The sequence below is a fragment of the Ctenopharyngodon idella genome, chromosome 5, assembly GCF_019924925.1.
Source record: "Ctenopharyngodon idella isolate HZGC_01 chromosome 5, HZGC01, whole genome shotgun sequence".
Taxonomy (NCBI): Eukaryota; Metazoa; Chordata; class Actinopteri; order Cypriniformes; family Xenocyprididae; genus Ctenopharyngodon; species Ctenopharyngodon idella.
The window spans coordinates 27,058,644-27,077,669 of record NC_067224.1 but is presented as its reverse complement, the minus strand read 5'-3'; the positions used below and the strand labels follow the sequence as shown (position 1 = coordinate 27,077,669).

General features: G+C 36.8%; 2 protein-coding genes across 2 annotated transcripts; one reads left to right on the top strand and one right to left on the bottom strand.

Annotated features, from left to right (window-relative positions):
• Positions 1 to 555: 555 nt before the first annotated feature.
• si:dkey-96l17.6 (uncharacterized) lies at positions 556 to 11,260 on the bottom strand. Its single transcript, XM_051893465.1, has 23 exons — positions 11,084 to 11,260; positions 10,489 to 10,635; positions 9,964 to 10,149; positions 8,911 to 9,021; positions 8,721 to 8,830; positions 7,925 to 8,017; positions 7,717 to 7,839; positions 7,404 to 7,496; positions 6,630 to 6,690; positions 6,427 to 6,530; positions 6,087 to 6,263; positions 5,757 to 5,920; positions 5,552 to 5,658; positions 5,414 to 5,463; positions 5,206 to 5,295; positions 4,969 to 5,068; positions 4,042 to 4,234; positions 3,450 to 3,630; positions 3,166 to 3,376; positions 2,624 to 2,784; positions 1,834 to 2,036; positions 908 to 986; positions 556 to 821 (listed from the first exon to the last, which is right to left on the bottom strand). Exons 2-23 carry the CDS (start codon positions 10,583 to 10,585, stop codon positions 774 to 776), a joined length of 2,742 nt encoding a protein of 913 aa, XP_051749425.1. The 5' UTR covers positions 10,586 to 10,635; positions 11,084 to 11,260; the 3' UTR covers positions 556 to 773.
• Positions 11,261 to 15,045: 3,785 nt separating this feature from the next.
• On the top strand, positions 15,046 to 18,676 carry anxa1a (annexin A1a). The gene is made up of 13 exons (XM_051893469.1): positions 15,046 to 15,287; positions 15,725 to 15,827; positions 16,065 to 16,149; positions 16,237 to 16,331; positions 16,417 to 16,530; positions 16,701 to 16,791; positions 17,092 to 17,171; positions 17,366 to 17,422; positions 17,499 to 17,592; positions 17,701 to 17,796; positions 18,062 to 18,120; positions 18,234 to 18,356; positions 18,510 to 18,676. The coding sequence occupies exons 2-13, from the start codon at positions 15,753 to 15,755 to the stop codon at positions 18,561 to 18,563; spliced, it is 1,023 nt and encodes a 340-aa protein (XP_051749429.1). The 5' UTR covers positions 15,046 to 15,287; positions 15,725 to 15,752; the 3' UTR covers positions 18,564 to 18,676.
• Positions 18,677 to 19,026: the final 350 nt, after the last annotated feature.

Here is a 19,026-nt window from a genome sequence, read left to right as displayed (position 1 = left end):
ATGGTAGTGCATGCGCATTTAGATCAACTGAAATACATTTCACTCTAAGATAAAATTTTATACCTTACAGCTCACGTATAATCTTCTTCAGTTTCTCTTGCACTTTGTGTACTTGTAGCTTTATATTTCCTATTTACAGGCTGTAAAACTGGACTCTAAATTTAAGGAGATTGCCATTGTCCTCAAACCATCACATGGGCCTTTCATGGGCCACCCTGTGTTTTGCATTGAGATCTGACTGCATGACAGCGTCAATCAGCACAACTCTCTCTCTCTCTCATTTGCCTCCTGTATTTGCCAAGTGAGGCTTCATTCACGCTCATTTCCTTTTCACACATTAGCAGCATAAGTTGGCCAAGTGACTTCATAATTGGCGGTGGTTCCTCTGATCCCTCCGCTGGGCACCATATGTGCCTTATTGGGTTGCATGCGATGGCCTGGCTGACCTTTGCCTTCATCATTAGCCTGACACGCACATTTAGATAAGGGGTGAAAAGGGACACACTGGGTACAAATTCCTTTTCACAGAAAGAAATATATTATACAAACAAAGAACACATTACACACAAAAATGGCCATGACTGGAGCTGCAATTACTGAAATGTATATTGAAATGAAAGATAGGTTTGATAATTTATGTTGATTTTTTTTTTTAATTAAATGTACATGTACATTTCCAGTGTTCATGAGAAATGGTTAGAAAGGTATATAACATGCATTAATGCAAACAGGCCTAATTTAAAACAGCCATATCTCCAGGACAATATGATAGTTTAGATGTCTTCTTCCACAGGCTGACCTGACTTCAATTTTAAAATCACCTGTGAAGTAAACAAATAGTGTAAATGAGACATAAATGTGTGCTCACAGAATAAAAAGGTGTGATTTTGATAAATAATGTACATACCTCTTTCAGTTGAGCTATTTCTTTGCTGTCTATGTTCCTTTGAGCATTGTTGGTGATGGCTTTCACTCGAGTTGCATAGCTGGAAGACATAAACCAATTTTAAAATGTATATTACTATATTTCTTGAATAACAGCTGACAGCTACTACTGCATATAAAATTGTATGATTAGCCTACTCAAGACTTCAAGTTGAGAGCAGAAAACTTGCTAGTGTGGTACAAAATCTAAAGTTACAAATTAATCTTGGAGTTTATTAACGTATGTAAGTGATTACCTCATTTTTTAGTTCTGCTAACTATATAGAGTTTACAGTGATATGAAGTGAGGTCCAAAAATCTTTAAAAAGATTTTTATTTAAACCTGGGGGAAAAAAACCCAGAGAATTTTTGACTTCTCAGGTGTGCAAGAATATCCAAAAGACTTTAGGACACAGAAGATCTCACTTCACATTAAGTGACATTTATTTATAGATTGTTTCAAAGCAGCTTCAGATTAATAAACAGAAAAATATTAGTGTTATTGATGTGAAATGCATCAATTATGAAACAAATTCAATTTCAGCTGTAAAGCAGCTCTACAGAAGATAATAGTGCCATTATTCAGGTCAATTTAGTTCAATAACAGTGTTGATGTTGAAAAGTTCATTAATATGAAACGCAGCTCTACAGAAGGCAACATTGTCATTATTTAATTATTCAGTTCAATTCTGTTTAATAACAGTGTCAATGCTGCAAAGTTAGTGTCATTATCCAGCTCAATTCAGTTTAAATTTTGCAGTTGATGAATCGGTAATATTACTAAATATTAATTTTGTTTTAAACCCCAACTGAGCAAGCCAAATGTGACAATGGCAAGGAGCAGCCTTGTGCTGCTATTAATTTAGGTGATTGAGCATGTAAGGTGCATGCAAGGTATTTGGTTCTCACATGAGCGAGGTGAGAGTCTCGTCCAGGTTGCAGTCAGAGGGAGAGATGTTGAGGAACATGAGGGTCTTGGCATTGCCCCCCAGTGAGTCCTGCATGAGCTGGGTCAGCTTGTTGTTACGGTAGGGTACGTGAGGCTGCTCCATTGATAAAGCTGAAATTACATCTCCAAGAGCACTCAGAGATTTGTTAATAGAGTTTGCCTCCTGGGAAGAAACACACACAATGTGGGACAAATGTTGTCGTGAGAGGTGGGGGGGGGGGGGGCATTTGGACACTTTGGGGTTGTCAAACTTTGTGTTTTTCTAAGTTGACACTGACTTAAGCTGGATAATGACACCACTGTTTTCAGCAGAGCTGCTTTATAAAGGATTTATAAAGGATATATGGACGAATTTTGCAACATTGACATTGTTATTGACTTCAGCTGAATAATGACACTATTGTCTTTTTTTAGAGCTGCTTTACAGCAGAATTGAATTCTGTTTGCATCATTAATTTGGTTATTAATTCTGTTAATTTTCTGTTTATCACTGTAAAGCTGCTTTGAAACATTATATTGTATAAACCACTATATAAATAAAGGTGACTTGACTTGACATATTCAGTGGAACAGCAGAAATAAAAGTAGTTTTGCTCTTATTTATTTTTCATTTGTTTTGGTTTAGCTATGAATTAAATGTGACAAGTCATAATAACGACTGTCCAAGTTTCTCAGGCGCACATAAATACTAACATGAAGTGTCCAAATACTTTCTGGAGCCACTGTAAATCAGTTTTTTTTTTAAAAAACCTTCAGCTGGTCATCTTTTGCTCCAGTTTTTGCTGCTCGTTCACTCCCTGCAAGGTCCACCAGACTGAGCTTCCCAAAACTCACACTTCCATTGGTCAGATTCCGGCTCTCAATCATGATGCCAACGATCAGGTGAGAGCGGGAACTCTCTACGTTCATCTCTACAAGAAGGCATAATAAAAAAGAAAATGTTTCAAAATTAATTTGACACCAAATATTACTCATTAACAGTAATGGATAGATTGATGAATGGATGCATTCATAGTTGATGCACAAAGACTGTATTAAATCTGTGTTTGTTCAAGACAGACACACTTGTCTCTCTTATATAATGTTAATGCTCTTTATAACTCTAAATCACTCATTTAGGGATGTTCTCAGATACATCACATGGTTAAACTCAAGGACCTCCTCCTTTGTTATGAAGTTTGGCATCAGTGCCAGGTCATTATGTTCTTACCATGAATTCATACTGAGTGTATCTAAAGCAATTAATCCAAACCATTTAACCAGAGCCTTTTGAAGTTTCATTAAGCACATACTTGTGGCCGCAATGTGGCGATTTGCACAGCCCTGCTCAAATAATGCAAAGAGTTCGCCAGCACTGGCTGCCTCCTTTGTCTCTGCTCCCTGGGCAAACACAAGCCCCTTTCTGTCCCTCTTAATTTCGATTCGCTTGCTGAAAGCTTCAGTGGGGCTCACAAAGAGATCCTGTAGGCGGTCGTTGTACAGCTCCAGCATGTAGGCTGAAACCTGAGAATGGACAAAAGAAAGAAGTTTAACATCAGCTCAGCTCAAGAAACACGTACTGTACCTAAATTCATACCTTAAACTCAAATTTAGACTCATTATCCTGGATGATCTCAAAGATCTTGGTGAATGTTCTGGGAATGATTCCTGGGCTCCTCCGATCTCTGTCTCCAACCATTGTGAAGGTTTTCCCTGAACCCGTATGACCGTATGCAAAAATGCATACGTTAAATCCATCAATTGCACACTGGATTAGCCTAGGAAAAATTTGCATTTTAGCATCTTCATCTTGAGGAAATCTGCACAAATGTCACATATCTTATATCTTAAAGGAATATTTCACAAAAAAATTCATTATTTACTTACTCTCATGTCATTCCAAATGAAACTCAGAATATAGCACACACATCACACATTATTATATTTTTATAGTCCTTTTTTGTCATTTTTGCAGCTTGACAGCCACAGTCAAGATTAATTTTCATTATATTGAATAAAACACCCAGGATTTTCCTCAAATTCATCTTTTGTGTTCAACAGAAGAAAAAAAAGTTTTCGAGTGACATGAGGTTGAGTAAATGATGACAGGATTTTCATTTTTGGATGAGCTATTCCTTTAACTTAGCACGTTATTTTCAGGAAGAAGTATGTCCCAGTATCACATTTACCCACTGGACTCTATGAAGACCTCCTCTTGCGTACACTCTGAGTTGAAGATCTTGTCAAACTGAAACTCACGAGGTCCTCGAGGGGTCTCCAGGATCACAGAGTAGTCATCAAGACAAGCAACAATGGTCTGACCTCTTCTTGCCTGCTCTGCAAGAGTCAGTGGCCTTATTCGACAGAATACTCTGATCTTACCTGTACAAGACCAGACATAAAGTCAGAGACAGCCTTACTTATTCGATTAGTGACCTGGTAGTAGTGCAGAAACTTTTAATATGTATTTATCTTACATGTGTTTTATTAATTTCACATCACAACTTTTCTTCATTGTACCTTTGAAAAATTTGGGGCCAGTAAGATTTTTTTTTTTTTAAGAAAATAATAAATAATTTTGTTTGGCATTCATCTGTAATACTATTGGATTTGAATACAACTGATTAAAATAGGGGGAAAAAAGTATGTCTGGGAAACCAGTCAAGGGTCTTTGTGATATGAAATTGTATATCCAAAAAAGGGATTTTCCAGTCCATGTTGGCAACAGTTCCTATATAAACTCATTTCTTAAGCCAAACTGTAAGACTGTGATATACTATGCCTTTCAGCACGTCCTGATTTTGCAGAGTTAGACGCATTCCTGGGTCAACATATTTTGTTGATCCTGAAACAGCATTCCTGTCCGAAAATTTTATCCTAACCATATCCCTACCCCTAAACCTAACCCTATGCATAAGATATCCTTAAAATCAGAGGGAAAAGATAGGTGAATAACACTGATGTAGAAGCACCTAACCCTGGTTGTAAGCCTAAACTTGACATAAACTGTAAACTTGTCCCACAAATCTGATTGGTTTATTGGAAGGTTGTTCCAGGATCAGCAAAGATGCTGATCCAGGAACATGTTGCTCTCTGTGAAATCAGGTTCTGCATGCCTTTCATGTCCTCCACCATGTTGTAGTACTTCTTCCTCAAGGTTCTTTCAGCTGAGTAGTTTTCAATAATCTTCTTGTTTTCATCTTTGATTTGCTTCAACTAGATAGACAGACAAGAAATATAAGGCCATAAATGGCAAAACAAAAAACTCACTATGTCACTATGACATTTTAGAGAGTCTAATATTAGTTTAGATTATACATTGAAAGATAATTATATTTCTTGGCTGTGGTCACCTCAGCTTGAAGTAATAACAACTGCTGCCCCACACTTTTAGCAGTTTCAGAGTTTAAGAATCCAGTGTTTTGGAAATCCTCCTCAAATTTCTAAAATGAGAGGGGAAATGTCTGTATGGAGTGAGAATGAGTAAATTTAGTGTGTGTGTGTGTGTGTGTGTGTGTGTGTGTGTGTGTGTGTGTGAGAGAGAGAGAGTTTGTGCCATACTCTGACTCTTTCATCCAGCTCTGCCTCCCAAGTCTCATTCATGTCAGTCTCTAAAAATAACACAGAATGAACTTATGTAGACATCCATCCAAAAAGAGACATTAATCATTTACACAGTTACCAATTTACCGTATTTACCAATGACATTGGGTTTAGCCCCTGCTCTGATGCACTCCAATGCCACCTGTATGACCTGATGATGGAGTAAACTGGCCTGTGATTCATCAGCCACCTGTGGCTCTGCACTGAGTTAATATGTGTTATTCAGTTAGCAGATGCTTATGTTCTGAGTTTGATAGTTTTAAGCTATATTCTGACTTTAGAAACCATGCCATGATCCTACATTTTCTGCTGGGCATCCTCTAGTTCCTCATGACTCTTCTGGCTGGACTCTTCCACTGTTTGGCCAAGACTTTCTTTAATCTCTGCCAGAATTTTTAGGTTGTCTTCTGCCATTTGATCAAACTGCTGTTTAGCTTCTGTCAGCTCAGCATAAACATGATGAGCCTGGAATACACAATGCAGGAAAGTCGTTTTGTTCAGTCATGATCAATTTGAAGGCACAAAGTAGCATTTTGTTAGCAATTCATGTTCAGTTTTAGTGCACATAGTACTTTTTTATAGGATTTTATTTTACTCATAAACTGAAAACTATATAATAAAATAAAATGACCTGTTGTATAACAGCACTGAGAAGGCGAGAATATTCTGACTGTTTGACAGTATCAGTCACACGCTCTTGTTCTTCCATGAGCATTGAGATCTCTCTCTCCCTCTTCAGCAGATTATCCTTCAAAATCTCCAGACGTGCTTGTGCTCCATCTAGTGGAGCATCTGAGTTACTACTGTCCTGATGGCAAAGGTGTGTACAGCACAGTTAAAGCAAGTTACATCACAACACCACTTGAATGGTAAATACCACAACACGTCTTTCTCTCTAACTCTTTGCAGGGAATCTTTTAGAATGAAAATGGCCTTCAAAGCTGGAAGTGACTTTTTTATTGATTTTCTACCTGTTCTTCAGATGTATTTTCTGGTTCTTTCTTCTCCTGAAAGGCCTCAAGCATCTCCTGGACTTTCCCCATCTCTGCCCTGGCCAAATGCAGCTCCTGCAGTGCTGTTAAAGAGACGGAGACATATGCTAAGATGTCACATCTTGACATATGTCTTTTTAACCTTGTAAAAAGCATACAATATTAACCTATACAACTCTTACTTGACGCCTGGTGGTTGTGAAGGAGGTCCAATCGGGAGGAGAACAATTCCATCATCTTGTTCTGTAAAAGTTTCCATTGATGCCTTTAGTCTATTAAAATCTTCAATATAGTCTCTCATATAAGAGAGACATACAATGTATATATATATATATATATATATATATATATATATATATATATATATTATATACAGTACTGTGCAAAAGCCTTAGGCCACCACCAGCTTTGTTGTTTTAGCAATGTTTTAATGACCATCCATATTTATTTTTCAGTTTTTCAGTCTTTATTACGAAACAGAAAATACAGGAAATATGTACACAAAATGTAAAAAAAAAAAAAAAAAAAAAAAATCGGAACAAAATTGTTTCTTTAAGCAAAAATCACTATTTAGTGTGACCTCCTGGACTTCTTCCATTTTCTCAAAAATGAAACTCTGAGAAACTTCTCATCAGATTTTGAAAGTTTTCTTGGCCTTCCAGTCCTTTTCCATTCCATTTATGTTTAAGAGAGCCAGGTTCCTGCTATTGCTCAAGTGTAAGGGTAGGTCACTAAATACTTGCCACTTTAGCCTATAAAAGCTGTTTTGTTTTTCTTTCTGTTTTTTTTAATACTGCATACAATTTTACTGTATTTTCTGTTTATATTCTAATAAAGAGACTGAGAAATAATATTGTCATTATATCATTGCTAAAACAACATCTAATGGTGGCCTAAGACTTTTGCACAGTACTATATATATATATATATTACCATAATTTACCAAAATTTGATACCTTTTCTTTATCCCATGAAGCCAAGTCTTTTTGGTTCTTCTCCTGAAGCAGTTTGTGTTGCCCCTGAAGTATTTCATTTAGATCCTCCAGAGTCTGATCCCAGGAAAATGAAATATTACATAGTTAAAAATAGACAGATGACAGCAGTGACACAACCTTTAAGACAATAAACCATATAATACAAATCATATAGCATTACATAATGTGTTTAGGTTTAGGCCTGAATTGGGAATTACATGTGCTGTGATCAAGCCAATGAGAATTTGGGAAAATTGAGGAAGTAAAAACAAATTTGATGATGCTTGTGACTCACCTTGACCTTCTCTTCCCAGTATGCGTTTTTTCTGGCCACCTTTTGCTGGTAAATATCTAGGATTCTCTTCAGGGTGTTAAGTTTATTTTGGTAATACCTTTTTATTTTGAGGGCTGTTTTTTCCTACACACACATACATATTAAGCATCAATACAATCACCACATACTTTGTTTGAATGAATGAATGATCAGTAAACAAGCTCATCACCTGATTCTCTCGTGATGCAATGAGAAAGTTCTCCTCCAGTTCTTGAATCATCTCCTGATGTCTGCTCTTCATTGCGATCATATCATCTGTTATCTGTTGGTATGGTAACAGTCATATACTAAAATACATAGTGGCAATAAAAAAGATTCTACATGACCGTCCCCAGAACTGTTAAAATATAAATAGTTCACCATTAAAGCTCTCAAAGAAGCCACTTGGTCAATCTTTTTAACCCACAATATCAATTATTTTTTGTGTAAACTTGAATAATTGTGAGCACTTTAATAAACTGAATTAGTACTGAATTATATCATCATCATTAATTGAAACTAACATATTTCTTGGTACTTGAAGCCTATATGACAAGGTTGGGAACCATTATTATAGTTGTCTGCATACAACATTTCTTAATAAGGTACAGTATATGATGGCATAATGCTTTTGGCAAAACTAAACAAAAATAACATGAGGTATGTACTGGAACCTTTTGAGAATCTATATGAATTATGGGGTTTGAGTTGTTTAATGTGTAGTTATGAAAGGGCCTTGCTCTCAGTAGAACCTAAAACACATGACATCAGATGAGATGTTTCATCCCCACCCCATGGCTCAGAGCAACAGAGGGAGTGACAGACATGTGACTAATGCAAGAAGCAAACCAAAATTCTTGAAAAACATCTTGTTCCAATTTCTTGACCAAAATATTTTGGCTTAGGTTACATCTGATGAATAAAGAAAACAATACAGAGTACACAATAGTCCATATAGGAAAGCATAAGGGATGATAACTACATACTTGGGTTATGCATAGCTTGGCAGAGTCGTATGGGATAAACATCTTGACATCCATTGGAGTCTCATCTTCAGGATGTCTTACGCTTGCACTCATAGAAGACACATTGGGTGCTGTGTTTTGAAAATGCAATGAAAATGAAAGAACTTCTATCGGTACTTAAGTATGCCCAATCTCCACTGGCAGAACCTACCTTTGCTACCTCGCTTTGGATCACGGTGCCGGTCTGTGCCGATCCAGCGCCTGAATGTGTTCCATTTGAGTCTACCTTTCCTCAGCCATGAGAACTCACATTTAGCTGCACCTTCAAATATTAACATGCAGTTACAGCGACACTTCACTCACTGGACTCAGTTGGGGAGTCTGGAGATTTTTTTTACACCTTGAAGAGCACTTCCTCTAGATGTGGGTTAGATCAGTGATAGTCTTTTGACTAGTATTGATGTATGCCAAACATGGGTGCAGTAAATGTAACAAGGTAAATCAGCTAAACAGGTCATCAAGGTATTCGTCTTATATAGTCAGATGCATCTGAATAAACAATACCATTCAAGTAAACAAATGTATTAAATCTTTAATTTATACATTTTATCATTCAATTTATCATTCATTTTATCATTCAATTTATGATTTATTTCTTAAAGTTACAGTTTTACAAACACATTCATTTTAGTTTTTCTTTATTTATTCCTTTATTTAAATTTACATTAGATTTAAGGTGTTTAATTAAATATGCAATTAAGTGAGAGCTGAGCACAAAGTTATTACTGTAATGTACTTTATTACTTCATTGTTTATCATAATATTTCCACAATAGCACTGAATAAACCTTTTAAATTACTTAAACATGTCTGTACAACACATTATCCATATTTATACATTGAGATTACTTTCAGATTACTTTCACTTATTTTTTATGCAAGTAGTTTCTTCTTCTAACATTTTCAGTGGCATAAACATCATGTTGAAACGTGTGTTCCAGATGTGCTTGCTTAAAAGACAAAAGAAAAAAACAAACAAACAAAAAAAAAAACTATGTAAATAAATTAAACTTTTTTGAAGAAGATGGTTGAATGTCAGTTTTAATGTTTTAAAATTAGGTTTAAATTCTAAATGAGTCAGATCAAGTTATTTTAGTCAGGTATTATTGAGATTATTATGTTAGGATTAATTAGGTGTTAGTTTAAATGTTATGCAAATGTTAGATTTTTTTGATTCTGGGAGGTTACAGGGACACTCAACTCACCTCTATCTTTATCCTGGTCTATGAGCGTATTATGGATGTTACACGGTCTACGCCACTGAACCTCTTCTCTCAGATCAGGCACACTGCCTGGCAGTTCCTCTGATGACACGGGATGTGAAAGTACCACTCGGGTGGAGACCACCGGATCATCCTGATATCGAGAAAGGTCAGTGGTCTCCCAGGCACCTAGAGATAGTTAAAGAAAACACTTAGCCTGTCCTCAGACATGTTCTTCAACAAAGTGTATAATATTTTGATACTTAAAAAGGTGACTATTGGTATATGAAAAGCCAGCAGGTTGTAGTATGGAAATGAATCCTCTCATGCAATAATATGCAGAACCAATTTTCTTCTAAAATCACTCCATTAACAGGAACAACAGAACATTATTAAAGACTACTGAGTCGTTTAGGAAAACCCTTTATTGCACAGAATAAACACTCAAGTCTGATTACACAAGACTCGCATGATGTATTTAGATGAAAGGAAGGAGTGGGCACTTGTGTGAATGTGATATTTACTTACGTTGTTTGGCTGCTGGGGCAACAGTGTGATTACGTAACTTCCTGCCCATGAAGTTCAAAGACATGGACACATTTTCTGCTCCAGAATTGACATACATGATGCCAGAGCGCTCGTATCTCTGTTTTGTTTAGAAATGGTACAAAGAACCTGTCACAATGAAACATTAAATCACTACACTGTTTGCTTGTTACTGTTTGAATTGACTGTACCAGCCTGATTCCTTCACAAACATGCAAACTGAGCAAAACATATATTTTTAAGAACTATCTGTTTGAATATACTGTATATTCAATACAACAGTAAAAGCATCCCCCAGTGTATCTTTGATGTCAAAAATTGTAAACTTTCATAGCATTTTACTATACCACTGGTTAACCAGGATTAAGCAGTAAGGGTGTGAATGACCTTGTCATCTAATGAAAGTACAGGTTATATAAACAAAAGCTACCTCTGGCTATAAGAGACAGATAGACTTGCATTTAAAAGCTTTTGTTGAATCTGAGAGATAAACATTGACATAATCAGTGAAACCATCACTATCCACTTTACGAATCAGATTAAAGAAATGAATGAATCATTAAATCAGAGGGATTACCTGAATTCAAGATGATGCTTGACTGCGGTTAAAGCTGTAGGAAGACCTGACTGGCGAACATGATAGAGAAAATTGGAAAGATGCTTGTTTTTGTGAGGAACCAAACTCTCAACACTTGTTAAATATTAACCTCAGTGGATGAGGTTTCAGGTGGGATTAGTTTGCTTGAATGGCCGACACAAGCTGCATCAGGTTTCCAATGTGTGAGATAGAGATTGTAATTAGATCTACACTGGTCTCTATCTTTGGTACAGTGCTAATGGAAAACCTGCATTGTGGTCATCTGTCAGTTTTGTGAATTACTATCTTCCCTTAATAATGGGTTAAATATTTTTTCATGAACTGAGAACCATATGATTGGACATCATGTTCTTCTGTCATAATGCACTTCCATTGTGTGTTTGTGTGTGTATAACAATACAGACTGTCTCTATGGACAGGTAACCTACAGTTAATCAATTACTTGTTCTTTATTGTAGCATTTTCCCATTATTTTTTGGTTTAACATTTTATACAGTGTGTATGCAGTCATCTGTTCCATTTAAAATATAATACAGTATAGTTTATCTTCCCTCTGTCAAATATTACAGGGATTTAATATGCTTACTCAGTGGAGTGGGAAAAAAATAGCTGCCAAGAGTTGTTAATTGAGTTACACTTTTTGGAATAAACCCAGCTGATCTTGCTGAGTTGTGCAAGTGTTGCAAATCTTATGGAGATCACATTTAGCAACTAGTAAATCAACATCACCCGGCTGTGCTAGTGAATGTTAGGCAGAAATGTTTGAACACCACAAATTCCATAGTGGATGCATGTATACATGTCAAAAGAGTATAGAGCACTAGAGGTTTACACGGTAAAGTAAAAGGTGTGAGGAAACACTGAAAAAATGAGAACATGTCACAGTCTGTCTGGGCAGTGGTCAGTCCTGTTCATAAATGCGTGTGTCGACAGGTCTGCATTCACAAAACAACAATTACTGGCTGTACCTTTGTGAATAGATAGGTAAAATAGCTCATTTCGATCAGTTGGTTGGTGTGTATTGAGGAATGCAGGAGAACTAGAACCTCAACAGCATTGCTCGTCTCTGTTTGTTACCAATGCCCTTTTCTCACAAATTCAGTTAATTAACCAGTTGTTCAAGGTGATCATAACATGTTATTATAGCCACTGAACCATGGTTAAAAAACATTTGCGCAACACAGTAAATAAATGTAAAAACCTTCACATAAATTGCTTGCAAGAATTGCACAAACTGCCTCCATCTTGTATGTTTGATGGCGTGTAGCCAGAGTATTAACATTGCATACTTTTCGCAACAGCATTTCCAGTTGTACTCCTCCTAAGAACAAGTACATTCCTGCGCAGAGTGTTTAATATGGAGGCCCAAACCTGCAGAAATGAAAAATAAAAGGAAAATAAAGGAATGGGCTAAATGCCTTTATAAATAAATTGAATCTGAATCCTGAAATTATTTTTTTATTATTACTTTTTTATTTCTTTATTATTATTTTTTTATTTTTAGAATTTAGATTTTTAGAATTTTTAAAATGTTATTTTTATTCCATTTATTTTTTAATTGCTGTTTCTGATGCTCTATGTCTAGGATAAAGCTGTCCATGACTGCTGGTCATTATCAGTTGTTGTTGTTGTTTATTTTTTTAACCAAGGTGCTAGGAGATTTAAAAGCTGACTCTAGAACAGCGACAGCATTTTTTTTTTTTTTTTTTGTATCGCGTAGGCGTACATGTCTGCGCATAGAAAGTTTTACACGATGTTGCACTATTTTTTAAATAACCTGACCTAGTGCGATAAAATGTGAAATGAAAAGTAGCCTACTAAGTATGGAAGCACTTAAAAACATGTTCATCCAAGTACTGTCTGTAGGCTATGTAAAATGATTTGTTCTCTGAAATAACTTTGGTGAAAATAAATTCACCAGACATGCCTTGAATTTGCTGGTCTCTCCCAACAACAACAACAACAATGCACCATAATGTCAGGTTCAAGTGTTGCATTAAGTAAGAAGACAATGGCTGGCTATTTTTACGACTCATTCTGGCTACCATGACAATGGAAAATACAGTATACAGTTAGGAATATGCCTGCTGGGTTGCTTAAATAATTAGTAATATGAAGTGAGTTGGCCCATGTGATCATAACCTGTCTAAATAACAATATTACAACTTGCACACAGGGAACTTTTTGAGCGTTCTGACTTGTTCCACGTGACCGCTGTACCATCTGGCCTGCATATTTCCCGGTCCAAAGACGTGAACAGCTCCGAGTAGAACTCGGTAATTACGGTAATTACGAACGCAGCACATGTCTACCACATAGAGACAGAGCGCATTTAAGCCACGCCCACACCGGGGGGGGGAACAATCCAACCGTCTCCATTGACTTTGTGTTGCTTGAGGCTGCCTCCTTGGCATTTCTGACTTATAACAAAAAAAAAAAAAAAACAGAACAATGCCTTAAAGCTGCTGTGTGACAAGGCGTACAGCAAACAAGCTAAAAAACCCAGAACTAAGTTTTTATAAGCTACCGAACCGTAAAAGCCAGCCTTTTAAGAGACAAAATTGGATACAGGCCATAAGACGTGAAGCATCAGCAGGAAGAATGGGTAAATTTTGGGATCCTGACACTCAGTAGGCCTATGCCTCAGTAAGCCTACGTGTGCAGTAAACATTTTGTCACTGTTAAGTCAAATATACAAATGTCAGTTTTATATATTATATTTCCTGTCGCTGATTACGTTACCCTCCAGTGGGCGTAGTTCTCATATGACCTGTCGCGCTTTGTCTCAGTCGCCTGTATCCACTTTTTAGTCCTTAAACGCTCGTTTTTTGGGTCGACAGCTTATAGACACTGATGGGTTTTTGGTTCTGTTTTTTTTTTAGCTTGTTTTCTGTACACCTTGTCACATAGCAGCTTTTAGACATTGTTCTGTTTTTTGTTATAAGTCAGAAATGACAAGGAGGCAGCCTCGCGCAATACAAAGTCAATGGAGACTGTTGGATTGCCCCCCCCCGGTGGGCGTGGTTTTCAGATTATGACGCGTTGCGCTCTGTCTCTATGATGCGACTCAATCCATGTAAAATAAAACAGCTTTTTAACTGCTACTGATATGACATGTCAGTGTATTTAATTTAAAACTGATTTTAGTTTTTCTACTATTCTTTATGTGCATTTTTTAAAATCAGGAAATAAATTAATGAATGTACCTTTTAAAAAAATTATGATAATAATAAAAAACTATGCTTCCCACATATTTTATTTTTGCGCACCACAGAACGTTGCGAAACGTCTTTTAAACGAAAACGGTGGTGCGTGGAACACCCCGTTCTGATGACGCAAGAGTTGCAACTATGGCAGCTGAGAAGGCCATTCTATATGTTCTTTTTGAAGAATTTTCGGAGCCTGATGAAATCGGTATAAATACATGTTTAATACTGCAAAATACGCTCGATGTTACAGTCACTCCCCTTGCCGTCCAGAATAAAAGAGAACATCCCAATCGAGTGAAGGGATTTGTGGAAACTGTGGTTCCTAATTATTGTGATCCAACATTTGCCTTTAAGTTTATGAAAGTATCACGCCACAATACAATAGCAAAATATATAAGTATAGTATTTTTATGTTACATTAATCAGTGTCTAGCACACCTTCCTAAGGAAAGGATATGGACCAGAAGACATTGCAATTACTAAATGATATTTAGACAGACTTAAAGAAGTTCCAGATCTATACTTGTGCTCTCTATTTAATTTATTTTGCCATAAATGTAAATAAACGTGCAAACAATATACTTGCTCTTGTGAATTTACTTTGATGTTAATTACATTTAAGAGCAGTTTCTTTAATACTGCGTGGTTTATATGCATGTTGATACTGATTGGGCTGACATTTTTTGACATACCCACCAAACAAGAGAAAACGTATCTCAGACCCGTTGCACACCGTTTCCAGGAAACATGTCGTTCAACCCGGAAACCGTAACAAAACGTTGCGCACCGGTTTGAGCTTGAACGTTCCCCGGGTGTTTAATACGGGAAGGAGGCAAGGAAGGAGGAAAGTAGACTTGCAGAGGCAACGCCCAACTGTAGCGCAAGAGTTAAAACTGATGTTACTAGGTGTGGCTCTGTGAGTATAAATACAGCTGAAACTCTTCTCCTACTCGCTTGCTGTGTTTTTGGTCTTGGTAAGTGGGGAACTGGGATTTTCTTTATTTCTTATATGTCGTCTAACTCCGGAGAGTGTTTTCAGTTTTTTTAAAAGATACAATTGTTGCATATTTATGACAGCGTTGTTTTTGTTTACTGAAAGATAAATTGCAAATGAGAAAAAAAATGCTAATGAAAATTATGCAACAAAGTTATGCAGTGTAGTTGCTTAAAGTAGCTATAAAAAAAACTTGGCACACTTTGAGCTCTAAAATTCCACATCCTGGTTTTGTGAAATGTTTTGGCATTCTCAGTCTTTAATGTTCTGTTCTGTTGGTGAATCATGTGGTTCCTGTAAGATTAAAACTGCTAGAAAACGTATATTAAAATATATGATTAGTTCCTTAAAACTATGATGAATTTGTTAAGGATTCTACTTTTTGATATATGTATTTTAACATATTCCAACATGTAGGTTTGGCTGTTCAGTTCCAAGTGTCAACATGTCATTCGTCAGTGCTTTTCTCGAGCAGCTTGCCTATCAAGGCATGCAAGACAGCACAGTACAAGACATCACAGTAAGTTTGCTTTAACTTTCTGGAAAATTTGAGCAGCTCCAGACTGAATGAGTCAGCAATAGGAATGTACTCCACTCCCCATTTTAGTCATGGCCATCCTGTTAAAGGGCAAGAGCTTCAGTGTTTCTGCTTTCCTTCCTAAAATTTGCTTCTTGAATTTTGCTTCTTACATTGATATGCTATTAGTCAGTTTGCTATCATGTGTAGGCTATTATTAAGTGTCTCTCATGTCTTTAGGAGGGGCAGGGGACAGTGAAGCCCTTTGCTCAGTTTAATGCAGCTGCAGATGCAGGAGTCTTGGACAAAGCTATCAAGGCAAAAGGTTGGTTTATGTGAAGATTTATAAAACCCATGTATGTCAGTGCATTGTGCATCTGTTTGCTCTATTGACACAAATGTTTGTTCACAGGTGTGGATGAGCCCACAATCATCAATACACTGGTCCACAGGAGCAATGCCCAGCGCCAGCAAATTAAGGCTGCTTACCAGCAAGCCACTGGCAAGGTATTACATTCACTAGACCTGAAGTGAACACATTCTTACTCTCTGGATCCTCCCTCACCTAAATTATCTCTTCTCCTCTGTGCAGCCTCTGGATGTAGCCCTGAAAGCTGCCCTTAAAGGTGAGCTGGAAGATGTGGTTCTGAGCCTGTTGATGACTCCTGCTCAGTATGATGCCTCTCTGCTCAAAAATGCCATGAAGGTAACATTATTTCAGGGCTGTAGATATAGATAAACTTCACATTTTTACCCTGAATATGGTGAATATTTTAATTAGACAGCCCCTGGACTTGTATATCTTCTCAATTTCACAACCCCACACACAAGATTTGACATGGGTTGTTGTATAACTCAAAGTCTTTTTCTCTCCAGGGTTTGGGCACAGATGAAGATACACTTATTGAGATTCTGGCCTCTAGGACCAATAAAGAGATCCGAGAAATTAAACAGGTTTTCAAACAAGGTAACATTAATGCTAATTATCAGCCAGTTATCTTTTGAATACGTGTATGGCAGGGGTGTCCAATCTTACTCCTGTAGGGCCAACGTCCTGCTGAGTTTGGCCCCAACCTGCTCCAACACACCTGTCTGGAAGTTTCTAGTTATCCTTAAGATCTTGCTTAGCTGGTTTGTTCAGGTGTGTTAATTAGAATTAGAGCTAAACTCCGCAAGATAGTGGCCCTCCAGGAGCAGGATTGGACACCCCTGATTTATGGCATCTGAGTTCATTACATGTAAATTAATGTATGGCTTACATTTATAGATTATAAAAAGGAACTAGAGGCGGAAATCAAGTCTGAGACGAGTGGCGACTTCAGGAATGCCCTACTTGCTCTCTGCAAGGTTGGCTTTTTTTTACATAGATGATCCGCCTTACATTTTCTAGTATTGTTTTTCAATTCTGCCCCTCCCAGTACCGCATTACTTGGATGTCTGTCTGATCGAAAACATCTGATTCTGCACCTCAGTTCATTAGGAGAGTGATTCGTGACTTGAATTGGTTTGTCAATAAACTTTCTTTTTATTTGAATTCACAGGCTACAAGAAGTGAAGACAAGATTGTGCAAGATGACCTGGCTGACAAAGATGCCAGGGTAATTAAGTGTGTATTGTATACATGGGGTGGGGTGTTGTATGTGCGTGTTTCTTGACCTCTCGTTCTACCTGTAGGCCTTGTATGAGGCAGGAGAGAAAAGAAAAGGCACCGACTGTGCCGTGTTCATTGACATCCTCACTACACGGAACGCTCCTCACCTGAGGAAAGGTATGGCTGACCTCCTCCACCACCCTGTTTTCAAAATAAGTAGAGCAATTGTCTTCTAATCCACTTTGGTGATGATAATAATGTCATATTTTTTTCTTTACATTTTAGTTTTTCAGCAGTACTCCAAGTACAGTAAAGTGGATGTTGCAAAAGCCATTGATCTGGAGCTGAAGGGTGATATTGAGAACTGCTTGACTGCTGTTGGTGAGACCTTCATGACTGTCTATAGCATTACATATTGCATTTTAAAATGGTATGACATGCAATGTCACTGCAAACTTTTCTTTGAATGGCCATAGACAGTCTTAGATGAACCATACCTTTCAAGACTTGAATTGCATTCTTACAGTATGACAAGAATTTGACAAGCTTGGAGCAATGAAACCAAAGCTGGCCTTTGCATGATATTTCCGGGAAAAAAAAAAAAATCATGTTTTCATAACACTGTGACTTGTCATCTTTTCAACAGTGAAATGTGCTGGAAACAAATCTGCATTCTTTGCTGAGAAACTAAATCTAGCAATGAAGGCAAGTGTAACAAATAATTTATACCTTTTTATATCACTACTTTTCTAAATGTGTTGGAATAAATAAACTTAAACTGCAGCAAGAACCATCAGTGTGACTTTGTGTTTTCACAGGGCTCTGGTTACAAAGGCAAAATCTTGACCAGAATATTGGTGAGCCGCTCTGAAATTGACTTGGCCAAAATCAAGCAAGAGTATCAGAGTAAGTTTGGCAAGAGTCTCTACCAGGACATCCAGGTAAATAAATCTCAGTAGCAAATTATAAAAAATATCATTATTTTGTGTTGTCATTATTATACTCTTCAATACATAAACACAAAATAGTGAGTGTTTATACTGTGGTCCCGTAAAGATTCAATTGTTAAAGATTGTGTGTTTTGTTTGTTTTAGGATGACACCAAAGGAGACTATGAGACGATCCTGCTAGCCTTGTGTGGCAATTAATTGATGCCAACAATAAATGTATACAAATGAAGACCCACTATGTATCAATATATGAATTATACACTCCATATAAACAGCCATATTGGATTAAAAACAATTTTGATAAATAAAAACTTGTCTGTGTGTGTGTGTACACATCAGATGTGGTTTGTGTCTGAATTTAAAGTCATGTTGACAAAAAAAAAAAAAAAAAACCTGCACATGATGGCGGTTTTATGACTCAATGGTCAAAGAAATTAAGATTAAAGATTAAAATCTTTTTAGTCTGTGGAGTCTCTGTCATAAAAACAAAGTGCCTACTATTTAAAGAGGGGAAAATGTGCCTAAAAGTTCTTAGGTTTTTAGTAAACAGTCCTCCATTTGCTGACTTATAATGAATAGATTTGCTTATAAATAATTTGATACAAGTAAAACTCACATATTTCTTTTAGATCTTTATATTTATCAAGAAAATCTGTTGCAA